The sequence below is a fragment of the Gouania willdenowi genome, chromosome 12, assembly GCF_900634775.1.
Source record: "Gouania willdenowi chromosome 12, fGouWil2.1, whole genome shotgun sequence".
NCBI classification, from domain to species: Eukaryota; Metazoa; Chordata; class Actinopteri; order Blenniiformes; family Gobiesocidae; genus Gouania; species Gouania willdenowi.
Window position 1 is genome coordinate 3,787,168 of NC_041055.1, and position 26,524 is coordinate 3,813,691.

Consider the following 26,524-nt stretch of genomic DNA (forward strand, 5'->3'; position numbering starts at 1 on the left):
ACAAATACAATAAAACTACAACTAAAATAAATCAGAGGTCACTCAAAAAGAGAAATGTCCAATGTTTTGGGAAACCTTGGCAGCAGGTTTACATTGTACAAACTTAATATTATAAATTATAAACATTTTTAACTCATTTAAAAAAAGTGACAAACATGGCCTAACAATCATTTGATTTGTATAGTTTGTATTGTAAACAAAATATACAAATCTGTCAGGCAAATATTACATATTGCAATGTTTAGCGTGAACAGGCTCCTTCAAGAATACAAACATATTAAACAACGAAATGAGAAGAAAACTCATTTCAATAACACGAAGTTTACATACACAAAAAAAAAAAAAAAAACAGGTGAAGACGGAAGGGTTTTTTTTAGAAGTTTGGCTTTATGAATAAAGAATTTGGCTACGATTAGTAGGACATTCACCATTAAGTCTAACAGTGCAGGGACAGAGACATAAAGAGAAAAATATACTAAAGTAAATATATATATATTTTAAAAAAATCTACAGAACAGATAAAATAACTGAAAGGACAGAACAAAGTGTGAATATGAAGTTGTCTAACTCCAGCTCTCACTCACAACCAGTGGGTGGCGCTAACGACACCAACCGCCAATAAACACCAAAGAAGAAGAACTAACGACTCCACCGGAAAAGCTTAGCTCTGACCCGGAAGTAGAAAAAGTACCTGTTTCTAGAGGCGCGCGGTGAGTTGACGTTCGTTTTTCATTGATCGGATTAAAACTCAGAGAGAGATCGGATTATTAGTTAGTTTGGAGCAGATGACTTAGTTAACTTCCTGGTCAGTTTATAAAAGCTGTTTTTCTCGTAACAGAGTGCGTCCAATCAGAGGCTCTGTTACTGACTGATTCCTTCACTCCAGCAGAACCCTGAGATCCTCCTGACAATAAAACAAGACTTAAAAACCTTTTGCAGAATCAGAGGTAATTCACTATAGCAGGTGAAACACCAGACACAGATACACACAGGATTAAAATATAACCAATAGTCACATGAACAACACAGGATGTGAATGAGTGAGTGTAGACGTGAAGTCAGACTGTTTATGATCCCATTAAAGTGAGTTCATCACAGGCTGGACCTTCTGCTTCATCCTGATGGTGAACACCAGTTAAACCTTTGACTGTTTCCATGGTGATGAAGGTTCGTCTTCAGCTAATGATGGCGGACACAGACGGCGGTGCGCCAGCCCCGAAGAAGGGTCGAGTGTTCTATGGAAGTCTGGAGGAGAAGGAACGACAGCGTCTGAACATGACGACAGGAAACAACGCCGTGAAGGAGGGGATAGAAGCAGGCAACATCAACATCTCCTCAGGTAAACAAACATCTGCTCACGTAAACAAACAAACATCTGCTCAGGGGCATGCACTACGGTGCTGGATAAGTATATCTCTCCATTAGCTTCACCCAATAAAACATTCTCTGTCAGAGGGAAGCTGTACTACAAAGTAAGATATAAACATGTTCACTTAATCCAGGTGATTTCAGTCTGGCTACGTGTAGAGGTGGAGATAACGTCAGACCAATCACTAACAGAGAAACCGTGCAGACTTTTGTCACAATTAAGGAACAATTCTTTAAAAGCATGAAGAATTAAAATCCATAATTCAGACCAAAAACAACACTGTTGCTGGAGAAAAAGCAGGAAGAAAAGAAAGCAAGAACAAGCCTTTTCACACTCTGGAACAGCGCATGTGCGACCTGGGGGGGGGGGTCATAGGTCAAGTGGGACATAAACGTAAACAATCTCGTTCACTCTGTTGATATTTTCAACCTAACAGCGTTTGTAATGTTATTCCAGAGATCATTAGTGTTTTAACAGTGTTTATATTATTAATATTACACATGTTCGGACTCAAGGTGGGACCAGGACTTAACGCTGAAACCACTTTCGTCCGATCCAAGTATTTTTTAAAACAAAGTGAGCAGCTCAGCAGCAGTATGGAAGCATGGCGGCCTGTCGTCATGTTGACCTGTTGTCATGGTAATCTATCTTTACAGGCGAGTACCTGGAGATTGAGGAGCGGGTCAATGAACGTCAGCATGAGGCTCTGGCTGAGTTTGAGCGGCGTCGTAGAGCTCGTCAGATCACTGTCTCTACCGATGATGCTGAGGTGAAGGCGGGGCTTAGAGCGCTGGGAGAGCCAATCACATTGTTCGGAGAAGGACCAGCTGACCGCCGAGAAAGGTGGGACTGACTGACTAACTGTGTGCATGCGCATTTACTTACCGTGGTTGTTATATATTCAGGTTGAGGGGCGTCCTCTCTGTGATTGGTCCAGATGCTCTGAGGAGGAAGGACGAGGAGCGAGCCAAGAGGTCACATGGCGAGGTGAGTTCATTTTGATATGATTGATAACCCTACAGTCATCTGAACACCACATGATCTCCTCCGACCAATCACAGTGCCAGCAGACCTGGTATCACGAAGGTCCCGCCTCTTTGAAGGAAGCTCGACTCTGGTTGGCCAGATACTCCCTGCCTCGGTGAGTTAGACCCAAGCCGACCAATCAGGAAACTACGCAGACCAATCGTTGGTTTTCATTGGCTCCTCCCCTCTGCTGTGATTGGTTGTTTAGGGCGACCAAACGTCTGGAAGCTGCTCGAGCTTTAAAAGAAACTCCCGACCCATCACGGACTGTCAGACAGCAGGAGCTGCACCAGGGCCTCAGAGTAACTATTAACTATTAATTAATAATGTGATAATAAATGACATCATTAATGATATGAATGGTTAATTATTCATTACAATATTACTATAATTACTAATAAGAATCAGACTCTCAGTCTGAGAGTAATTATTACAGAAACACATGAAATAGTAAATAAAAGGGCAGAGCCTAAGCTGACCAAAAATAATTTTCTTCTTCTGCAGAATTTAAACAACTTCTGCAGTCAGATCGGAGACGACCGGCCAATCAGCTTCTGCCATTTCAGCCCCGACTCCAGCATGCTTGCCACGGCCTCCTGGTAATTTGGCACCAGCATCATCAGCAGTGTCATCACAGTCAGTAGGTTGTAATGTGATGGTCTGTGATGTCATCAACAGGAGTGGATTGTGTAAGCTGTGGTCGGTGCCAGACTGTAAGCTGATTCGCACACTCAGAGGTGGGTGGGGCTTCCCTTACTTTTGTTTGTGATGATGTGCTTCAAGCTGAGCCCTGAGGTGTGTTCCATAAAGGAGGTTTAACAAACTCTGAGTTTATCCATAAACTCTGGGTCAACATACCCAGCGATGGGAAACTCTGGGTATCGGATTCCATTACAGCTGGTATGAAGTGGGTCAATCAACCCTGAGTATGTAACTTATGTGCACGCGTACGATACTGAACGTACCTTCAGTGTCTATAGTGGCTTAAATCACCCGTGATTAGTCACGCTTTTTGGTCGCTTCATCACTTTATCGTTTCAGTGACGTGACGAGTGGTGAATAATATGAATAAAATGAGGAGACGTGTCAGCAGCATAGGATGTCTCCATAGAGAGCCCTCCTGTTACACTGGATATTAAGACAGTAAATGCCGTTTGATATCGAATAATTTATATTGATTTTTTATGTATTATTGTCGCCAGAGTCATCTCAATGTCCAAAAAATATGTCATAAAAAAAGACTGAAGCGGGACGCGAACCCGTGACCCATCGCTTCCACGAGCGGTGTCATAATTCACTGCGTCACCATAAATTCAAAGTTACGTGGTCTATTGATCAAACTGTATTACAATATAAAACAACAATCAAGCCTTAAAAGTGGATTCATTTAAATTGTCATCTCCCCTTTATATTATCCACAGGTTTGTATCCAGGGAACTTTACGACAGACGTCAGTAGATGTTTTAATGCAGATCAACCTCTCAGTGACTTTCACTAAATGCTCTGCATCTACAATGTTAGAAAGAAAACTACTGTTTGCACAAAAAAACCCAAACAACTTAAGCAACACAACATTAGTAATGATGTGAGCACGTCTGTGGCGTGTGATGTTACTAATGTGTTAAGGTCCATTAACTCATTCAGTGCCAGCTGTTTTTTAGCATTTTGACTGATTTTAAAGACCCACAGAATATTTTCTACCCTGACTATCTGAAATCTGACACCAGATTCTGAAAGATTGAACTCTCCGTTAGCTTGACTTAATTAAACATTCACATTACCAGATCAGCTGTACTATGAAGCTGGTTACCAACACCCCTCGTTCTTTCTTTCTGTCATCTGATTGGATGAAGGACACAACACCAGTGTGGGAGCGGTCGTCTTCAGGCCAGGGGTGGGAGTCTCTCTCAGCCAATCAGACGTCAGCCTGGCATCATGTGCTGCTGATGGAACCGTGAAACTTTGGAACCTGGACAGGTGAGACAGACAGAGAGACAGACAGACAGACAGACAGCGTCCATCACTCACTGATTGTTTCCTTGTTGCTATAGCGATGAGCCGGTGGCAGATATTGAGGGTCACACTGAGCGAGTGTCTCGAGTGTCTTGGCATCCTTCAGGACGCTTCCTGGGAACCAGCTGGTAACTATTGTAATCAGATTACTCTCATGTGATGATCATTCTGTGTGTTACATGTTGTATGTGTGTGTGTTGCCGTAGCTACGACTGCTCGTGGCGTCTGTGGGATCTTGAGGTCCAGGAGGAGATCCTCCACCAGGAAGGCCACAGTCTGGGAGTTCACGACCTCAGCTTCCATCCTGACGGCTCATTGGTCGCCACAGGGTGAGAAACAGGAAGTCAAAGTTTCTCTGGACCAATCACTCGTCTCTTAAGCTGACTCGCCCCTTTGTCTCTCGTCCAATCAGAGGCCTGGATGCGTTTGGCCGTGTGTGGGATTTACGAACGGGACGCTGTGTGGTTTTCCTGGAGGGACACCTGAGAGAGATCTACAGCCTGCAGTTCGCCCCCAACGGGTCAGCCAATCAGAGCGCAGCGTCACACCCACTGTCTGTGTGTCTGTGTGCGTTGACTGTGTGTATTGTGTGTTTTCAGGCATCATTTGGCCACAGGAAGTGGTGATAACACCTGCAAGGTTTGGGAGCTGAGGAACAGGAAGTGCCTGTACACAGTCCCCGCCCACCAAAACCTGCTGTCGTCCGTCCGCTTCCAACGTACGTTTTATTTTTATGTAACGTTTATTTTACCAGGAAATCTCTCAGTACGTAAACATTGTCCAACGTGCTTGACGCGTGTATCGTCAATGAAAGTTAAAACATTTCAGACCATTTTGAACTTGGAGCTCCACCCACATTTGTCCCTCCACAAGAAGCACCACCGACACCTGGAGGACACCCTAACTCTGCTCAGGGTCCATAAACCAATTGGTCCCACAAAGAAAGAAAAAAGTTTCCAAAACGATATCTAATTAATCTTCCTATGCTTTATTTTGAAAATGTCCTGCTTCCACTTTAACTCAGCATCCTGTTGATGATTGCTGCAGTTACACACACGCCCCCCCAACCTCTCCATGGTTTCACCAAACTCCTCCTACACCTCAGGCCCATGGTCTATAGTGCAGGGTTATTCAACTTTGGGGTCGTGACCCCATGTGGGGTCGCCTGGAAATAAAATGGTGCCGTCTGAAATGTCTAGTAATGATCAAATTTGAAAATATTAAAATGTTTTGAATTTATTTTTTAAATGCAGTCCTTAGAGCAGGGTTTTTCAACCTCGGAGCCGTGACCCCATGTTAGGTCGCCTGGAAAAAAAAATTAAAATGAAAAAAAACAATTATTGATCAATTTTGCACAATTAAAAAACAATAAATAAAATCAGAGGAAGAAAACGCTTAAATATAATTTTTTTTTTTTTTCAAATGCAAAAACCACACGCATTCTTAAACAATTGTATTTCTATACTTTCACTCTCTGAAATATAAATCTAGTTAAAATAAAATATCTAAGCTGGTGCATATTGTCAGTAGGGGTGTCCCAATCCAATATTGATACTGGATATTGGTCCGATATCAGCCAGAAAACGGATTTTATCTAAAATCTCTGATATATATTATATTTATTGAATTGTAGAATACTGTCGATTTTATGTTGAGGGTTAAAATGTCTGTCACCAATTGATTAATAATAAATGACTCAGTTTTTCTCATCCCTACTGTTGCTGACTATTGTTCTCTGAGTAACATCACATGATCAAAACTTTTCTAACATTCCACACTATAAAATAAGTAATAAAAGTATGTATGATTTGTGCTGATAACGTATTGGATCGATATCAATATCGGCCAATACTCAAGGTATTGAAATTGAAAAAGTTGTATAGGAACATCCCTAATTGTCACTATTGTGCACTACTACTGGCTTCTCTGTTTTTCTAACACAGTATAAAAAAACATGATGAAAAACGGATGTCTTGATTGTGTGTTTATTGTGTTGTTTGTGTGTTTATTGTGTTCATTTCAGCCACCGACGGTCACTTCCTGTTGACCGGAGCCTATGACAACACCTCCAAGGTGTGGAGCCATCCTGATTGGTTGCCTCTGAAGACGTTGGCGGGACATGTGGGAAAGGTAGGAACGCTGCTGCGCTCTCATTGGCTGGTTCTGCTGCTGATTACTTGGGCGTGTCTAAGCTGTGTTCTGATTGGTTCTCAGGTGATGGGCGTGGACGTTTCTCCAGACGGGAAACTGATCGCAACCTGTTCATACGACCGGACCTTCAAACTGTGGCTGTCTGAGTGATGTCACTGTGATGTCACTGTGATTTAACTGTTTGGAATGATTTGCTGTAATAAAGTTATTTGTATACTTTGTGTTGTTTTTGTGGGTTTTTAGTGATGTCAGAGCTTAGTGTTCGTCATGTGACTCCGTCGGGTCCTGGAGGTTGTTTTTTGTGCTTCCTCTTGAACGTTCCCTGGTTTGGAGATAGTTTTCAATCCTCTCAGCTTCTACAGGAGCTCTGACTCACTTAAAGACTTTGTGTGTATGTTATATGTGTGTTAAATTAGTTTCTTCTATTTATCGCAATATTTCACCACGCGATTATCGTATCAATCCAAAAAAGAGATTTTTTTTTTTAAATCAGCAGTTCTCAAACTTTTTTGGGTCTTTTACCCTCTTTCTCATATTTTTGAATGCAAGTACCCCCCCCACCCACCCCATCCCTATGTTCAACTACTACATTTTGCTCATAATTCTATGAAAAACCCACTATTGAGCATATGATGGAATGAATGAATGAGAACCCACGTTTTAAAGAATCTCATGTAAATAACTGGAATGAAACAGAATTTATTTTCAGTTCATGTTCTAATCAAGATCATTTTTATTAACATTTTGATGTTTTGTTCTTTTTATTATTCAGTGTAATTTTTTTTAAATTATTCTCACTCTGTGTGTGTTTTTGGTGTCGTTTGTATGTTTGTGTTGTTTTTGTCGTGATCGTGTGTATTTTTCTCTCATTTAGTGTCTTTGTTGTCGTTTCGTGTGTTGCTTGTAATAGTGAGTATTTTTCCCTCTTGGTGTTGGTGTTATTTTGTTTTTGCCTGTTCTTTTTATTATTCAGTATATTTTTTCTCTTATTTTGTGTGTTTTTGTTGTCGTTATGTAAGTTGCTGGTAATATTTAGTATGATCATCATTTTTAACTAAAAATAAACATTATAAAACCTCATATTTTTAATGCTTTTATTTGTTAATTTTCCTCCCTCTCTCTAGTACCCCGTGTAGTGCCATCGCGTACCCACGTTTGAGAAACATTGCTTTAAAAAAACATTTAATAGCACTAACATTCATGTAGTACATGTTTGCACAGCCGGAAACGCCCGGTCACTAGATGTCAGTGAACCACATCAGCCCTCGTTAAACTACATCATACTGGGCACTTTTATAGATTTATGTGGTTACTTTATTTATTTATTTTGGAATTTAAGAACTTATCAGAATCTAATAAAAGATTTTAAAAGTGTAATGTGACAGTTTGCTGAACATACCACTTGTTATTGATATTGGTACAGTTAGTTATTATTTACTTGTTCTCGCAAGTTTTAAAAAAATGTCATATCATTTTATACTTGTGAAGGTGAAATTTCTAATTATTGATATTTCAATGTAAATTGTATTGTTTAGTATTGGGATATATTGAGATATATTGTATTGTCAGATTCATTGCAATGTACACCCCTAGTACTGTATGTGTGTTATTCACTGCTGATCTTTACTTTCTCATGCTTCCAGTCATTGTGAGGTGTGTGTCACCGTGTGTGTGTTTCTCACATGGGTGTCGTAGACTAAAAGTAGACTCACACATTGACAGCATGTGGAGCAGCAGTGATGGAGGATCTGTGCAGTGCTTTGGACCATGTGTGGGTGAGTCCAGCAGCTGACTTTAATCTGACTTCATTGTTGTGTGTTTATTGTGTAATTAACAGAGGTGTATAGAGTACTGATACAGTATATCCTACTGAAGTACAAGTAAAAAGTAGCTCAATTAAATAGTGCTCAAAGTAAAAGTTGCTAGTTACTTTCACTCCCCATGTTTATATTTGGTAATAAATCTTGCCACAGATCCCTTGCGTACAGTAAACATCTCATGTATAAACTTATAAAGGAAGAGACCAAATCTTGCATAATTGGAACTTACTGTAATTTATTTTCCACAAAGGCAATTAATTCAATTTGAAAATCAAAACAAAATTGTGCAGAGTTTTGTGTAATTTCTAATACATTGCATTATGATATTGTCGCTTTTCCTATGTTTAAATGCAAATATGTCAGAAAGATGCACTTCACTTCAGTCCACATACAGTAAGTAGCAGTAGTTAGTTCTTCTTCTTGTGATGCTCTGAGGAAATAACCTCCATTTAAGGCTCTTTACATTTAATTTGTTGTAGTTTCACAATGTCCGTTGATCATTTTAAAACAAAAAATATGTATTTTACTCAGTAACGGTCAAATTACTGATTTAGAAATGGACTAAAAGAAAGTACAAGTACCCATGAAAGCAACTCAATTACAGTATCGTGAATACTTGTCATAATCCATTATTTCCACCTCTGGTATTGAATGTGTGTAACTAGGACTGGAACCTGACGTGGTCTTCATCTGAACCAGGACAGTCCCAGTGTTTCCAGCAGACTGTGTTGGTCTGGAGTCCGTGTGTGTTTCTGTGGAGCTGCTGTCCTTTCTACCTCCTCTACCTCACAGTGGGAAAACAACAGCAGCATGGGATCCCTGTGTCCAGGCTCTGCTGCTGCAAGACGGTCTGTGTCTGTCTGTCTGTCTGTCTGTAGAGCAGCTGCTGGGGCTCAGTCTGTTATCTTTCAGTCAACACTGTGTGTGTCTGTAGTTTGTGTGTCAGCAGTTTGTGCATCAGTAGTTAGTGTGTCAGTAGTTAGTGTGCCTGTAGTTTGTGTGTCTGTAGTTGTTTGTGCATCAGGAGTTTGTGTGTCTGTAGTTGTTTGTGCATCAGGAGTTTGTGAGTCAGTCGTTTGTGTGTCTGTAGTTTGTGTATCTGTAGTTTGTGAGTCAGTAGTTTGTGAGTCAGTAGTTTGTGAGTCAGTAGTTTGTGCGTCTGTAATTTGTGAGTCAGTAGTTTGTGCGTCAGTAGTTTGTGTGTCAGTAGTTTTGTGTGTGTGTTGCAGCTGCTGGGACTCAGTCTGGCTTCCTTTGGTCTGTTGGAGGTTTTTTATTTACTGGTGAAGAAAAACGAAGAAGTTCAGAAAAATCTGCTCCTGCTTCTCAGTCCAAGCATCCGCTGCCTCACACTGGTAACACACTGTTGGTACTGGTAACACACTGTTGGTACTGGTAACACACCAGCTCATAGTGGTAACACACTGTTGGTACTGGTAACACACCAGCTCATAGTGGTAACACACTAGCTCATAGTGGTAACACACTGTTGGTACTGGTAACACACTGTTGGTACTGGTAACACACCAGCTCATAGTGGTAACACACCAGCTCATAGTGGTAACACACTAGCTCATAGTGGTAACACACTGTTGGTACTGGTAACACACCAGCTCATAGTGGTAACACACTAGCTCATAGTGGTAACACACTGTTGGAACTGGTAACACACCAGCTCATAGTGGTAACACACTGTTGGTACTGGTAACACACCAGCTCATAGTGGTAACACACCAGCTCATAGTGGTAACACACCAGCTCATAGTGGTAACACACTGTTGGTACTGGTAACACACCAGCTCATAGTGGTAACACACTAGCTCATAGTGGTAACACACTGTTGGTACTGGTAACACACCAGCTCATAGTGGTAACACACTGTTGGTACTGGTAACACACCAGCTCATAGTGGTAACACACCAGCTCATAGTGGTAACACACCAGCTCATAGTGGTAACACACCAGCTCATAGTGGTAACACACCAGTTCATAGTGGTAGCACACCAGCTCATAGTGGTAACACACCAGTTCATAATGGTAACTCAGCTGTGTTTCTTTGTGTAGGTTCTGGCCGTGGTTCTGATGCAGGTGGAGAGGAGGAGGGGAACCCGTTCGTCCGTCCTGCTCTTCCTGTTCTGGACGTTGATGTTTCTCTGCTCATTGTTTCCTCTGAAGGAGGAAGTTCAGCACATGCTGAGACAGGTCTAACACTCACATCTCCATGACAACCTCAGCCATGATTTTGCAGGACATGCTAACGCTAAACATCATCAGATAGAGGCCAGTCTGTTTCATGTTCCATTATGGGTAACACTGTCTGTCCTTGTCCTCGTTTGAAGGGAGCGTTAGGGAGGACCGTGTGTCACCTGTACTGACTGAGGACACTCTGTCTGTCTGTGTGAAGACATTCTGTCTGTGAGGACACGCTGTCTGTCTGTGTGAGGTCATTCTGTCTGTGTGAGGACACTGTCTGTGTGAGGTCATTCTGTCTGTCTGTGTGAGGTCATTCTGTCTGTCTGTGTGAAGACATTCCGTCTGTCTGTGTGAGGTCATTCTGTCCCTCTGTGTGAGGACACTGTGTGAGGTGTGGCGTGTGTGTGACTTCATGCGTGCGTGTGAACCAACACGTGAGTGTGAAGGTCTTTCACATGTTCTGAAATCTTTGGACAACCACGTCTCACACCAGACGAGTGAGGACGCTGAGGACACGTTGTTAATAAAGACCAAAACATGAGTGGGTGTGTCCTCTCACGTGTGTCCTTACCTTTGACCGTTGCAGGGCGTGTCAGCTGACCCTGTGAGAACAGTCGCTCTCTTCTTCTGGTCTTTACTCCAACTTATTCAACTCATCCTCAGCTGCTTCTCTGACCACCGCAGCACCAAGACCACGCCCCCTCAGGTAAGGAGGCTCCACCCACACAGCAGAGTGCCAAATGTTTATTCTTTTGTTCTCCACTCTGTGTGTGTGAGTTGTTTGTGTGTTTGTTCACATTGTTTCATTTGTGTGTTCCAGAATGTGTGTCCAGAGGAAGAAGCCTCATTTCTCTCCAGGTTTTTCTTCTTCTGGTTCAGTAGGTAAACATTCAACGACTCAACACCAACACACAATAAACAATGTGAACAGCTGTACTATGAATCTGGTCACCAACACTTAAAAAGGGGTTTTCAACCTGGATCAGTGCGCTCACATAAAAGGGGTGGAGTCAGCAGCTTCCGACCAATCACAAACATGTAGAAACCCTGCAGAGCAGCCTATGCTAGCATGGATGAATAGATGATTATTGTTAACAAGGAAGAATTATTAAAATCATAATCCATGCCAATTGTAACACTGGTGAAGCAGAAAAAGCAGGAAGGAATGAATGCAGGCAGACTGAGTTCATGTGGAAACTGGAGAGATTTTACAAGAATTTATCAGATGATAAAAGTTCACCATCATTACATCACAGATGGGTTCTCCCCTCATTGTGGGTGGAGTCTATACAAAAAAAAAAATTGCTGTTCTCATGAATTCTAAAACCAAATATCTGTTTCAGTTTAAGAAAAAACCCAACCCTTCATAGAATCTTTTGGTAAACAAATAGAAGTCATTCATAGTCAGAATCTGTTTTAATAAACGACTGTTTTTTAATGTAATAAGTGGATTCTTGTTTGTGACAAACACTTTGACCTTTATCAGAATCAGAATCAGAATTCCTTTATTGATCCCAGGACGAAATTGCTTTTGTTACAGCCACAGAAAAAAAATCACAAATAAAAGAATAAAAATGTTAACAAAGACGAGAGAAAGAATACAGAATAAATAAGTGTCGCCACAAGGTGGAAGCCCCCTCACTTTCTGTCTCGTCGGCAGTGGGTCATGACATTTATTGACATTGCTTACCTGGAGCTCTCCACGGCACGGATGCATGGTGCTAAGGTGGGCACCACCAATATGTGGGACAGTACAATTAAAGAACTTAAGTCATCCCTTCTTTCAGTTTCATCATGTAGTGTTCTTGTTGCCTTGGACTTGTGTATGTTTATGTTGGTATGTTTATGTTGGTGTGTAATTTTGTTGTTGTTTGAAAATTAATAAAAAAAATTGATTAAAAAAAAAAAAAGAATAAATAAGTGTATAATTAAGTAAAAGACTGTTAAAAATAAGGATCAGATACACACACATTACAGTACTAGAAAACATAGTAGGATAGATAATATTAATAATAACATAAATAATAATTATACAAATATATACCAATATGATACATCTCACTTGTTGTGATGGTTAGCCATGTTCGATCAATCTGAGCAGAAAATTAATAATGAACCACTTCAAAAACAAAACCATCTTTTCTCCTTTGGGTCGTCACAGCCTCCATCAGCGGACTGTAGGTCAGTCCATCACATGTTTCTATAGAATGGAAGGATTAAATCTGCTGTCAGCATCCGATCCACAAATTAGTGAGAGGACACGCCCATTTTCTGATAAGAACAACTGATTGGTCAGGAGGTGTGGCTTTAAAACTCACTGATCATTTAACAGAACTTAACCTGCTCTGGACCAGGTTAGCTGTTCACCATCAGTTACCATGGTGATTTACCTGGTGAGAACTTAGCCAGCATGGTAGAACAGAACACAATGAAGTTAGCGCTATATGAGGAAATCCAGCTTCATAGTAACCGTGCTCTCATTGGTCAGTTTGGTAGTGCGGGGTTACCGGCGCCCCCTGCAGGCTGCAGATCTGTGGAGTCTGAGAGAGGATGACTCCTCCAAACGCATTATGGACGACCTGGAGAAGATCTGCTCTCAGAGGTGACATCATCATTTCACATTCACACACACGTCAGTCAGCTGACCTCTAACCAATAGGATCCCTCTCTCCTCACGGCTCTTGTAACATGGTCAACTGGTGCTGATGGGAGTGAATGATTGTCTCCATGACAATAATGTTGTTTTGTTCATGCCACTGGGTAACCATGGCGATGCTCTCCACACTTCTCCACAACATTGTTGTATGGTCCAATGAATGACAAAGATTGTTTCTATTGATACACAACAATGTAATGTGGAGATCTGTGTTCACTGAAACCTGTTGCCATGGTGACGGTAACGGCATGTCTCCACAGGTCTCGGTCTGACCATCATGGAGCTTGGTTTCCATCAGAGAAGACTCAGCTGCTCGCAGAGCCTCCAACCAATCATGGCCATCACTTCTCCATTGTTGGTGCTTTGGGGCGGAGCTTTGGGCCGTACTTCCTGTGTGGGACGCTGTGCCTCCTCCTGCATGACGCCGTCATGTTTGCCGTCCCACAAGTGCTGCAGTGAGTCCCCGGGACCAAGAGAAGCTGACTCTGTGTTTACCTAGGCTGTGTTGCCATAGTAACTGATGTTGCAGCTCTCAGGTCCCCAATGATCGCAGTTTATACTGGAATATACAACAGGTGGGATTAATCACGTACAGAGCCCTGACTATTAGCTCCGCCCCCTCCCTGAGGCTGAGAGCTGATTAGTCAGTAGATGTCTGTTTCACACACTCCTTTACCATGGAAACCGTCTCCAGGATGTAGTTATCCTTCTTCAAGAAACAGAAAACCGGAGTAAATCAGAGCTGTTGTTTACGCTTGTTGTTTCCTGTCATTGTTTACTGTTGTTTTTTACTGTTTGTGATGTTGTTGTTGTTTACTGTTGTCATTGTTTACTCTTGTTGTTCTTGTTGTTGTTTACTCTTGTCATTGTTTACACTTGTTAACTCTTGTTTTTGTAGTTGTTTACTCTTATTGTTTACTGTAGTTGTTGTTTTCTCTTTGCTCTGTGCTTGTCAGCCTGCTGCTGGACTTTGTGGCAGACAGAGAGGCGGTGTTGTGGAATGGCGTGCTGTTTGCGGTGCTGCTCTTTGTGCTGTCGTGTCTACAGTCGCTGCTGAATCATCACTACATGTTTCACTGTTTCACCGTGGGAATGCGGGTGAAGACCGCCGTCATGGGCCTGGTCTACAGGAAGGTCAGTAAAAGTACAGCACAGCTCAGCACACTTCCTGTCAGCTGGCCTATCAGAGGCAGCTCGCTGATGTCACATGTTTGCTCTTTTCTCCGCACATGCTCTGGTCATCCTCGCTGGGCAGGTTCTCCATCTTTACAATCTCTTCTTATTCATCATTCCGCCTCCAAGTCTCTGTCCTTTCTCCTCCTGTAGGAACACCTTCAATCTTCTCTGCTGGCTCCTCCCACCTGCTTCTGTAGTTCTCTGATCAGAGGCCGTGTTTTAAATGTCATACTAATGTACTACTCATGCTAAGTCTGACGTCAAAATGAGTATGTAAGTGCATTCACATTAGATAGTATGAAAAGATTAAATACTCGAGAAATACCCGGATATGTACTGGGCACACTAGTCATACTCAACCATCCCATGATGCATTGCGAGTGGAACGTAAAAATTAGTCAAAATAAAAGCATCTCTTCTTGTCGTTCATTAGTTTTTTAACTCTTTTGTAAATAGGGCTCTTGTTTTGAAGGTAACCAGAAGTTTTGTCAGTAGCACAATGGAGGGTCTTCGAAAATCTCTGAAACATCAGCATGAAATGTGTTTACGTGAGTTTTATGGATCAAATGAGCACATGTTGATATTCTACTTGGTCACTTTCTCACTTCAAATGTTTTCAGAACTTTCAAAGTTGGAGAATCAACTGAGATATTTATCCTCAGTGTGAACAAGGTTTTTGTTGTTGTAGGTTCCAAATTGGTAGTATACTTCAGTGGGAATGCTCATCATCCTAATCATACTTATAGTATATAGTAGACAGTATATACTATACTTTACTTTACTAGGTTATTGTGAATAGTACGGCATTTGATATTTATAACACAGCCAGACAGTTTTAATATGGGGGCGGAGCGTCGTGAGACAGGTTAGTTTTACCGTACTGATGATGTGTTGTTGCAATAGTAATCCTGCTCTCGCCTGTCATTGCCTGATCTCGTTAGATCTCGGAAGCTAAGCAGGTCTGGCCCTGGTTTGTAGTTGGATGGAGATCACTGAGAATCCCAAGTGCCACAGTGGGGTGACAGTCACCCCACTGGTATTTGTCATTGTGTCCTTGGGCAAGGCACTTCACCTACATTGTCTAGTATGAATGTAGTGTGTGAGTGAGTGTTGGTGGTGGTCGGAGGGGCCGATGGCGCACTATGGCAGCCTTGCGTACGTCAGTCTGCCCTCGGGCAGCTGTGGCTAGAATAGTAGCTTACCACCACTAAGTGTGGAGTGAAAGAATAATCTCTTAATTCTGTAAAGCGACTTTCAGTGTCCAAAAAAGCACTATATAAAATTGATGTATTATTATTATCCAGAACAAAACCTACTCCATTCAGCATCAGTTGCCATGGTGATTTATCTTTAAGATTAATCCTGTAAGTTACAGGATTAATGCTGAAGTTAGCGTGGTTATAGGAAGAGCTTGGTAGTCCTGGACACTGTCGTTGTCCACCTCTGAGGTCTGACCTTCAGGAGGTCCATCACTGCCTCAGTCTAACGCAGCTTTGATCCTTTGATCCTCAGAGTTTGGTTTTGAGCAGCTCGGCCCAGCAGCACTGCACCGTGGGAGAGATCATCAGCCTGGTGTCTGTGGATGCTCAGAAACTCATGGACTTTGTAGTTTACTTCAACAGCATGTGGGTGGCGCCGCTGGAGATCGCTCTGTGCTTCTACTTCCTGTGGCAGGTGAACAAACATCACAAACACAAGCGGGCTGAGAAACCCTGTTGGTGAGCTGCTGTGTGCTGATTGGTCCACAGCTCTTAGGCCCGCCTTCTCTGGCCGGCGTCTCAGCTGTGCTTCTGATCTTCCCTCTGAACGCTATCATCGCCAAGATGAGGAGCAGGCTGCAGGTGTGTTGTCCTCCTTCAGGTCCTCAGATAGGGCTGAGGACAGGGTTGGGGTCATTTACATTTTTCAATTAGCATTGATCTAGCAAGTTGAAAAAGGTTGAAATGAGTGGAAGGTTTTAGCTGAAAGTGAACAGATAGATGAACATTTTAAAGGTTGAATGGTTGAAGATTGAGGACAGAATAGAATTATTACTATTATAATTGAGCCAAAACCTGGCTGAGGGTGTCCTCCCTCAGGTCCTCAGAAGGCTGTGATTGGCTACGTTCACAGGAGGTGCAGCTGGGGTTCACTGACGGGAGGATCCAGATGATGAACGAGATCTTTGGGGGGATGAAGATCCTGAAGTTGTTCTGCTGGGAGGAGGCGTTTCTGAAGAAGGTGGAGGTGCTCAGAGATGGAGAGCTGAGCGCGCTCAAGAGCTCCCAGATCCTCCAATCAGTGTCTTTGGCCTCCTTTAGCTCCTCCCCCTTTCTGGTGAGACCATCACATGACCTCTACCAGATCATTAGATCAATGGAAACCAAGGTGTTCTTCTCTGTGTTAGGTGGCTCTCTCTGTGTTCAGCGTCTATGTTCTCACCGATGACAACAATGTTCTGGACGCTCAGAAGATCTTCGTCTCCATCACCCTCATCAACATCCTGAAGACTCCTCTGAGCCAGCTGCCCTTTGCCCTGAGTACTGCCTTACAGGTGAGCTCAAGGCTCTGCTTCCTCCAAACAGCTGACCTCCAACCAATCAAAGTCCTTGTTTGAAGACGTCACAAAGGTTAAAATCATAAACAATGGCTGTATTCGAAATCGCACACTAACGTACTATACACTACACACTCAATGAGTAAATACTGTCTACTCTATACTATTGGTATGATTAGGATGGTGAGCGTTCCCACTGAAGTATACTTCCAAGTTTCCCAAGAACCTACAACGACAAAAACCTTGTTCACACTGAGGATAAATATCTCTGTTGATTCTCCACCTTTGAAAGTTCTGAACACATTTGAAGTGAGAAAGTGACCAAGTAGAATATCAGCATGTGCTCATTTGAGCCATAAAACTCACGTAAACACATCTCACGCAGACATTTCAGAGATTTTCAAAGACCCTCCATTGTGCTACTGACTAAACTTCTGGTTAACTTAAAAACAAGAATCCTATTTACAAAAGAGTTAAAAAGCTAATGGAAGACAAGAAGAGATGCTTTTATTTTGAGTGTTCAACAGTTTTAAATTCCACTCGCAATGCATCATGGGATGGTTGAGTATGACTAGTGATCAAGTAGAATATCAACATGTGCTCTTTTGATCCATAAAACTCACGAAAACACGTCATGCTGACATTTCAGAGATTTTCAGAAATTTTCCATTGTGCTACTTACTAAACTTCCTGTTAACGCTAGGGTAGGTGATTTTATCTCTGGGACGCGCAAGCTTATTTAAAATTTCTAATGAAAGAACACTTGGAGGTTACAAAAAAAAAAGTTGACAAACGAGAATAACATATACTGCAGTGGGGCCAGAGCGGCCAGCACCACCGAAATCCAATGATTTGAATTTTGCGCTTCGGTTTTATCGTGGTCTAAGCGATTCTATTGGTCGACATGTTTTTGGGAGCCAATTGAGGGGCTGGTTCTTGTGGTTCTCCTGGTGTTCTCATGAAGGTGGCTGCTGGTGTGTTTCAGGCCGTGGTTTCACTCCGGAGACTTTGGTTGTTCCTGAATCACGACGAGCTAAAGACGGACAACGTGGAGCGCTCCACCCTAAGTACAGGTAAAAGAAGTCAGCAGACTTCAAAATAAGAGCTTTAATCAGCTGACTCTGTCTTCAGGTGGAGTGGGTGTGGCCATAGATGGCGGGGCCTTCTCTTGGTCCAATGGTGGACCTCCCTCTCTGCAGGGCATAAACGTGGAAGTAAAGAAGGGAACGCTGGTGGCCGTAGTTGGCCACGTCGGCTCCGGGAAGTCGTCATTGTTGTCGGCCATGTTGGGAGAGATGGAGCTTGTGTGCGGAACCGTGTTTGTGGAGGTGAAGAAGGTTCAGAGAGGAGATGTCCTCCTTCATATACAGAGTTTGAGATTCTTGCCGGGGGGGCAAAAGAAAAAAAATTGTTAAATATATAGACCGTCTCGAGATTTGCAGCTACCACAATACCTGTATGTGTAACTTATACAAAAATGAAAAAAATATTTGCAACATAATTGATAATGTTGACGTCAACGTGTTGTTTAATGTTGTAAATTCACGATGAAATCAGGCTGGCGGTCGCTTTCTGTTGCATTTTTGCTACAGTACCGTACATGAACTGCTAGGCACAGTGTCGCTTCATCATCTACATTGTGAAAAAGAATTGCGCAACAGAAGAAAAACCAACCTAAAGTCTAAAAAGTTTGGGACAATTTCACTGAAATCTTATACTACACACCTGAGGTAGAACTAATATCTGTGACATGAAACTAGCAGTAATATACACTGTTAAATGGCACTTAAGATATTTGTATATTATGTACATTATATTAAGAATTGTATTTTTTTGATTGAATTTCAGAAAACTGTAATGTAACTGTAATGCTCCCCCTGCCTCCTGCAAACTCCACGTATGGTCTCCTGATGTTCTCTGATGTTCCCCAGGGCTCAGTGGCCTACGTTCCTCAGCAGGCTTGGATCCAGAACGCATCCCTGAAGGACAACATTCTGTTTGGGGCAGAGAAGAAAGAGGGCTGGTATCACAGAGTTCTGGATGCGTGCACACTCCTGCCCGATTTGGATCTGCTGCCAGCCGGGGAGAACACGGAGATCGGAGAGAAGGTACAATGCGCTCTGTCCACCGAGGAGATGTGCTTTCCTTCAGACTGAAATTCCAGACTGGGATTGGGTTTACTAACAAGTAAACAAAGCTTCTGTTGGTGAACTGTTCATTTCTGGTTCTGAGGTGTTTCTGGTCTCAGGGTCTGAACCTGTCTGGGGGCCAGAGGCAGCGAGTCAGCCTCGCCCGGGCCGTCTACAGGAGGTCCGATGTGTACTTGCTGGACGACCCTCTGTCAGCTGTGGATGCTCAGGTGGGACAGCATATCTTTGAGCGGGTCATCGGACCCAGAGGACTGCTTAAGAACAAGGTGAGAATTTGCACCAGAACCGTTCCATTAAAGGGTCCGCGGGGCTCTTCAGATCAGTCCTGGTTGTTGATGAGCATGTGTTCTTTTAGACGCGCGTCCTGGTGACTCACGGACTGGGCTTCCTGTCCAAGGCAGACCTGGTTCTGGTGATGGAGGATGGGAGGATCTCTGAGATGGGCTCATATATGGACCTGATGGAACGACGCGGCACCTTTGCCAAACTCATCCACAGCTTCACCGGAACGCAGCGTCGAGAGAACAACCTCCGGGACAGAGGTAAGGACCAGAACCAGGATCAGAACTAGGACCAGAGCCAGAACCAGAACTAGGATCAGAACTAGGACTAGACACCTAAGGAAACCCTATGTGTTTCTGTTCGCAGGAAGCAGGAGATCTGTGTCTCGTCTCAGTTTCACAGAGTTTTCTCTTGATTTGTCTCAAGAACAGCTGATCAGGTACACACACACACACACACACACACACACACACACACACACACACGCACACACACACACACACACACACACACACACACACACACACACACACACGCACACACACACACACACACACACACAAACACACACATACACGTGAACACAGAGCTCATACATAGCAAGAGAAGAAGAAAAATTCAGACCTTGCTTTCTACTCAATGACCTATGTATGTGCATGTGTGTGTCTGTGTGTGTGTGTGTGTGTTACAGCTGCGACGTGAGCAATGCGAGTGTGCAGCTGATAGAAGATTTAGAGGATTTTGAAGCTGAGGACGCAGGAAAACTGACACAGGCCGACCAAGCACACACAGGCAGAGTGTGTGTCTGTGTGTCTGTGTGTGTGTGTGTGTGTGTGTGTGTGTGCGTGTGTGTGTGTGTGTGTGTGTGTGTGTGTGTGTGTGTGTGTGTGTGTGTGTGTGTGTGTGTGTGTGTGTGCATGTGTGTGTGTGTGTGTGTGTGTGTGTGTGTGTGTGTGTGTGTGTGTGCGTGTGTGTCACAGACTGGTTATACTGGTAACCAGTGACACAGAGACCATCCAGTAAAATAGCAGACTGGGAGGACTGGGGACAGTAAGACCCCCCAACCCCACCCTACTATTGTTCTGATTGGTTGAGCATCGATGCAGAAGTTTCCCTATAAAGCTCTAATCTGGTATTTGATATTTGATGGAACTGCATGTCAAACTCACTACAGGTTCTCTTTAACTTCAGCTCTCCTCTGATTGGCTCATTTGGCATCATGCCCCACCCCCAACTCAAAATATACAGCCACTGATTGGTCAAAGCTTGATTTCATTAACTTGCTTGATTTCATTAACTCACAATCTCTCTGTTTGTCTGTCTCCAGGTGAAGCTAGACATGTACCGCTCTTACTTCAGCACAGTGGGTGTGGTCTTCATCATGACCATCGTCTTCCTCTGTGCCTTCCAGCAGTCCGCGTCTTTGGCTTACAGCTATTGGCTGAGCCTGTGGGCGGATGAGGTGCCGACCAATGGGACGCAGCCGGACCACCTGCTCAGGCTGAGCGTGTTCGCTGCACTTGGTTTCACACAGGGTGGGTGAGAGGCCGGGAGTCCAGGGTCCTGGTTCTGGTCCGGTTTGCTGGATGCTGACTGTCTTGCTGGTGTTTCAGGCGTGACCCTGTTTGGTACCACGCTGGCCATTTCTTTGGGCGGGATTGTGGCGTCTCGGCAGCTTCACGCCGACCTCCTGACCTCTGTATTGCACTCACCGATGTCCTTCTTTGAGGCCACTCCCAGTGGGAACCTGCTGAACCGATTCTCCAAGGAGGTGGACGCCATAGACTGCATGATTCCTGAAGGTCTGAAGATGATGCTGAGTTATCTGTTCAAGCTGCTGGAGGTCTGCATCATCGTGCTGCTGGCCACGCCCTTCTCTGGGCTGGTGCTCCTCCCCCTCTCCTGCATCTACGCCTTCATCCAGGTAAGAACTGTGAGCAAAGCCCTCTGTGATCTTGGGGCGACCGTGGCTCAGTGGTAGAGTGGGTCGTCCAATAACCGAAGGGTTGGGAATTCGAATCCTGCTCTATCCAATTCATTGTCGTTGTGTCCTTGGGCAAGGCATTTTACCCACATTGCCTCGTATCACTGGGTATGAATTGTGCATGAATGTTGGTGGTGGTTGTGGTCAGAGGGGCCGTAGGCACGAAATGGCAGCCACGCTTCTGTATCACCACTGGTATGACTGACTGGTGTGAATGAATAATGGTTTCCGTAACTTCCATAATGTGCTTTGAGTCTCTTTGAAAAAAGCGCTATATAAATTCAAACCATTATTGGGTGACCGTGGCTCAGGTGGTAGAGGGTTGTCTTCTGATCCAGAGGTTGGGGGTTTGATCCCAGTACTAAGTGTCGAAGTGTCCTTGGGCAAGACACTGAACCCTAAGTTGCTCCCAGTGGTCGACTAGCGCCTTGCATGGCAGTCCTGTCCCACTGGTGTGTGAATGTGAGAGTGATTGGGTGAATGAGCTGATATGTAAAGCGCTTTGAGACTGCTTCAGTGTGGGGATAAAGCGCTATATAAATCAAGTCCATTTACCATTTACCATTTACCATTTATTATTATTAGTGTTATTATGATCTCCGTTTCTTCTCAGTATCTTCTCCCTCACACAGAGCTTCTACGTGGCGTCCTCATGTCAGCTTCGCCGTCTGGAGGCTGTGAGCCGTTCTCCAATTTACAGTCACTTCAACGAGTCTGTCCAAGGCGCCAGCGTGATCCGGGCCTTCGGCGAGCAGCGCCGTTTTATTCAGCAGGCAGACCGCCACATTGACTGCAACCAAGAGGCGTACTTTCCTCGCTTCGTAGCCACCAGGTTCACACAGAGGCCTGTGATTGGTTAGTCAGAAATGAGAGGTCCTTGTGGTTTGAAATTTTTCTTCTCTGGACCTCGTCAGATGGCTTGCTGTCAACCTGGAGTTCTTGGGGAACCTGTTGGTTTTGGCTGCTGCGATCCTGTGTGTACGCGGCCGTGGGGAGCTGAGCCCAGGCGTGGTGGGATTGGCACTTTCACACTCACTGCAGGTGACTGGCGTCCTGAGCTGGATTGTCCGATCCTGGACTGATGTGGAGAACAACATTGTGTCTGTGGAGCGAGTCAAAGAGTATGAGCGCACGCCCAAAGAGGTGAGTCTGACTTGCACCTTAAGCTGCAGGTGAAGATAATGGCACTCATTTATCAACCGTTGGTACGGACCTCATTCATGCTTTTTAGTGTAAATAGTTCCTTAAACGTTTACAAATGCGCTGCAGTAATCAGTCATGTGATGAATTATAAGGAAAAATGACTGAAGGCATAATAAAGACAGACAAGGGACAACATTTAGTCATTTTTAAGCCTTGTTTTTTTTTTTTTTTAAGCGTATTAATCGTTAATTTCTTTTAATGTGATATTTATTGCATAAAACATGCGGTTATATATAAACGTCATATCTGTGTGTGTCTCCAGGATCTCTGTTGTGCAGTTGTTCTCAGTGCACACGGGGGGGCAGACGTCTCCTCCTCAGTAGCTGATCCTCTTCCACAGAGTGTTTAAATGCGCTTCTTTAAGTCCAGTTTTCACATGTACAAAAAGCACATCTTTGTTTTGCTCCACCTCAGATGTGAAGATGCCAATTTTCATCTTGGAAAAGTTTATTTTCTTGTTCAACCACAGTGGGCGGGGCCTCCGAAACAGGCCGCCGCTGCCGCATTTATCAACACCCGATCATTTGTAAGCTGGGATTGGTCAGATACGAATGTGTCATGAGTCCTGTCGTACGACCAAATGTGAACTCAAATGTAGACCCGTTTTTACGCAAAGTTGATAAATGAGGGCCAAGGTGATGCTTTCTGGCTCGTCCTTAGGCACCATGGACTCTGGAAGGCCACGCCCCCCCGGCATCCTGGCCCCATACAGGAACCATCCATTTTGATAACTATGGACTGCAGTACCGCAAAGGTTTGGACTGGGCTTTGAGAGACATCTGCATTGACATCCAGGACCGAGAAAAGGTGTGAACACACATAAACCTCAGATACAGAACTTGGTCTGAACTGCGTTGGGCTCGCTCCAACAGGTCGGGATTGTCGGGAGGACTGGAGCTGGAAAATCCTCCCTAGTACTGGCAATCTTCAGGATCCTGGAGTCAGCCAGTGGACGGATCCTCATCGATGGAATTGACATCTCTACGATTGGACTTCATGACCTCAGATCCAGAATCACCATCATTCCTCAGGTTAGTCCCAAACAAACATAGCATCTGAAATGTCTGACGGAATGACTAAAGAACAGGGACATAAAGGATGGTTTTGAAGACAGTCTGAGATGAATACTAAGACTGTGGAGAACAACAGAGCTTGTCCCTTTCACATTTGGGTCCCTGACTTTGTGTCCAGGAGCCAGTGCTGTTTTCAGGGTCTCTGAGGATGAATTTGGACCCATTTGAGGCGAGTCCTGATGAAGAACTGTGGAAAGCTCTGGACCTGGTAAACCTGAGCAGCTTCGTGTCTGCACTGCCTCAAAAACTGAGCCACCAGTGCTCCGAAGGAGGCCAGAACCTAAGGTAGAACCAGAACCATCACACCCAGTACCATCATATCCAGAACCATCACATCAAGAATCTTCACATCTAAAACCATCATACCCAGAACCATTGCACCCAGAACTATCACATCTAGAGCCATCACATCTAGAACCATCACATCTAGAACCACCACATCTAGAACTATCACATCTAGAACTATCACACCGAGAACCAATACATCTAGAGCTATCACACCTAGAACTATTACATCTCAGTCCCAGTACTGTCCCAGTGGTGTTTGAATGTTTGTGAATGAGCTGATATGTAAAGCACTTTGTGACCTCTGTCTGTGAAAGGTGCTATAGAAATATACATTACTTACTTACTTACTATCTAGAAGCATCACACCCAAAACCATTACATCTAGAACCATTCCATGCAGAACCATCACACCCAGAACCATCAGACCTACAACCAACACACATAGGACCATTACATCTAGAACAGGGGTGGCCAACTCCAGTCCTCGAGAGCCGGATTCCTGAGACTTTTAGATGTGTCCCTTCTCCAACACACCTGAATCAAATGAAAGGCTCGTTATCATTGCTTCAGTAGAGCTTGATGACAACACATTAGTTTCAACCAGGTGTGTTGGAGCAGGGACACATCTAAAAGTCTCAGGAATGACTCTCGAGGACTGGAGTTGGCCACCCCTGATTTAGAACCATTACACCTCGAACCATCACACTCAGAACCATTACATCTAGAACCATCACACCCAGAAACAACAGACCTACAACCATCACACCTAGAATCATTACATCTAGAACCTTTACACCTAGAACCATCACACTCAGAACCATTACATCTAGAACCATCACACCCAGAAACAACAGACCTACAACCATCACACCTAGAATCATTACATCTAGAACCATTACACCTAGAACCATCACACTCAGAACCATTACATCTAGAACCATCACACCCAGAAACAACAGACCTACAACCATCACACCTAGAATCATTACATCTAGAACCTTTACACCTAGAACCATCACACTCAGAACCATTACATCTAGAACCATCACACCCAGAAACAACAGACCTACAACCATCACACCTAGAATCATTACATCTAGAACCATTGCACCTAGAACCATCACACCCAGAACCATTACATCTAGAACCGTTACAATATCTAAATTGTACTTTGACACTTGTATGTGTGTGTGTATCGGTGTGTAGTGTGGGTCAGAGGCAGCTCCTGTGTCTGGCTCGGGCTCTGCTGAGGAGAACCAGGATTCTGGTTCTGGATGAAGCCACAGCTGCTGTGGACCTGAAGACAGATCAGTTAATCCAGTCCACCATCCGCTCTCATTTTAAGGACTGCACTGTCCTCACCATCGCACACCGTCTACACACCATCATGGACTACAGCAGGTGCCTCTGTCTGTCTTTGTCTGTCTGTGCCTCTGTCTGTGTCTGTGTCTGTGCCTCTGTCTGTGTCTGTGTCTGTGTCTGTCCATGTCCATCTGTCTGTCTGTGTCCATCTGTCTATCTGTCTTTGGCATAACTGACTGTCTGTCTGTGTCTCAGAGTGGTGGTAATGGACCGTGGTCAGATCTTGGAGGTGGACAGTCCGTCTCAGCTGCTCGTTCTTCAGGGACGTTTCCATCAGATGTGTGTAGAGGCGGGGCTTATCTGAGGACACTTCAGTGGGCGGGGCTACTGGACAAAGACCCAGTGAACCTGTCCCTTGGTTTAACTGTCAGTGTGTTGTCCTACTGTAATCAAATGTTGTTTAATTTAATTAAACGTCTCGTTGTCTTCAGTGTCCACTGCATACTCCGTTTTTTGGGGTTAAACACTGATTTATGGCCGTCACTCAAATAGGTTTCTTATATTAATGCAGTTTTTGTCAAATAACACAGTAGAGTTATTAAACTCAGACTTTATTTGTGCAATTTTGAGCTTAATGAACAGTTTTTTTCTCCTGTTTGTGTTGAGTTGGCTTTTCCTTATGTGCCTGCAGTTATGCATGAATCTCCTATATGCGTATTCTCCCATCCAGACTCCTGACACGCACACCGTGCATGAATAGATCCAACATGCATAAGCTTGTGAATGAAGGCGAGGCTTATGTGCTTCATTTTTATTTATTTTTTTATCAAATTTTATTGACAAATTGCAAGATTACAAATCAGTAAAACAACATAAAAGAAACAAAGAACAAAGTCAGGGAAAACATCACTAGTAAGAACAAAACAAATACAGTATGTCACTTGGACGTACAGGAAGCAGTTCTTCATATAGAAGCAGATTTCTTTCTCTGTTTTTGTTTTTAAAAAACCTTAAAATATTCATATGATAACTAAACAAAACATTTTGGAACAATATTATTGTCAGTTTGAGGTAAATTTGTCTTAAAAAAAAAAAAAAAAAAAGCCTAAAAAGAAACTGAAAATATTTCCCTGCTATTTTTTAAGTTGATTGATCAATGTTTCCAAGTACCTCCTGCAATTTGCTTCTGTACCCACAGAAGGACTCTTACCCCAAGTTGGAGATTGTTTTCTTATTTGCATTTATATGAGGAAAATAGTGTGTATGATTTAATCAGATGAAGCAGTTTGCTCTGTGGTGATA

At 43.5% G+C, this 26,524-nt stretch overlaps 1 protein-coding gene and 1 pseudogene across 2 annotated transcripts; both read left to right on the plus strand.

The window, feature by feature from the left end:
* Positions 1-631: 631 nt before the first annotated feature.
* On the plus strand, positions 632-6,780 carry prpf4 (pre-mRNA splicing tri-snRNP complex factor PRPF4). Of its 2 annotated transcripts, none has more exons than XM_028462559.1 (15): positions 632-710; positions 1,168-1,339; positions 2,026-2,212; positions 2,275-2,356; positions 2,431-2,510; positions 2,604-2,697; positions 2,900-2,994; positions 3,074-3,132; positions 4,249-4,372; positions 4,447-4,536; positions 4,615-4,737; positions 4,821-4,928; positions 5,008-5,126; positions 6,432-6,538; positions 6,623-6,780. In XM_028462559.1, the coding sequence occupies exons 2-15, from the start codon at positions 1,183-1,185 to the stop codon at positions 6,707-6,709; spliced, it is 1,512 nt and encodes a 503-aa protein (XP_028318360.1). In that variant the 5' UTR covers positions 632-710; positions 1,168-1,182; the 3' UTR covers positions 6,710-6,780. The 2 variants fall into 2 exon arrangements, with proteins under 2 accessions (XP_028318360.1, XP_028318361.1); XM_028462560.1 differs by lacking the exon at positions 632-710 and adding an exon at positions 717-1,083.
* Positions 6,781-8,291: 1,511 nt separating this feature from the next.
* LOC114473141 (multidrug resistance-associated protein 1-like) lies at positions 8,292-25,586 on the plus strand (annotated as a pseudogene).
* Positions 25,587-26,524: the final 938 nt, after the last annotated feature.

Bases quoted from the DNA above. Each gene is read 5' to 3' on its own strand.
- prpf4 (XM_028462559.1), top strand. From the start codon at position 1,183: ATGATGGCGGACACAGACGGCGGTGCGCCAGCCCCGAAGAAGGGTCGA. The intron at 2,213-2,274 runs GTGGGACTGACT...TTATATATTCAG, and splicing joins CCAGCTGACCGCCGAGAAAG to GTTGAGGGGCGTCCTCTCTG. The intron at 3,133-4,248 runs GTGGGTGGGGCT...GATTGGATGAAG, and splicing joins GCTGATTCGCACACTCAGAG to GACACAACACCAGTGTGGGA.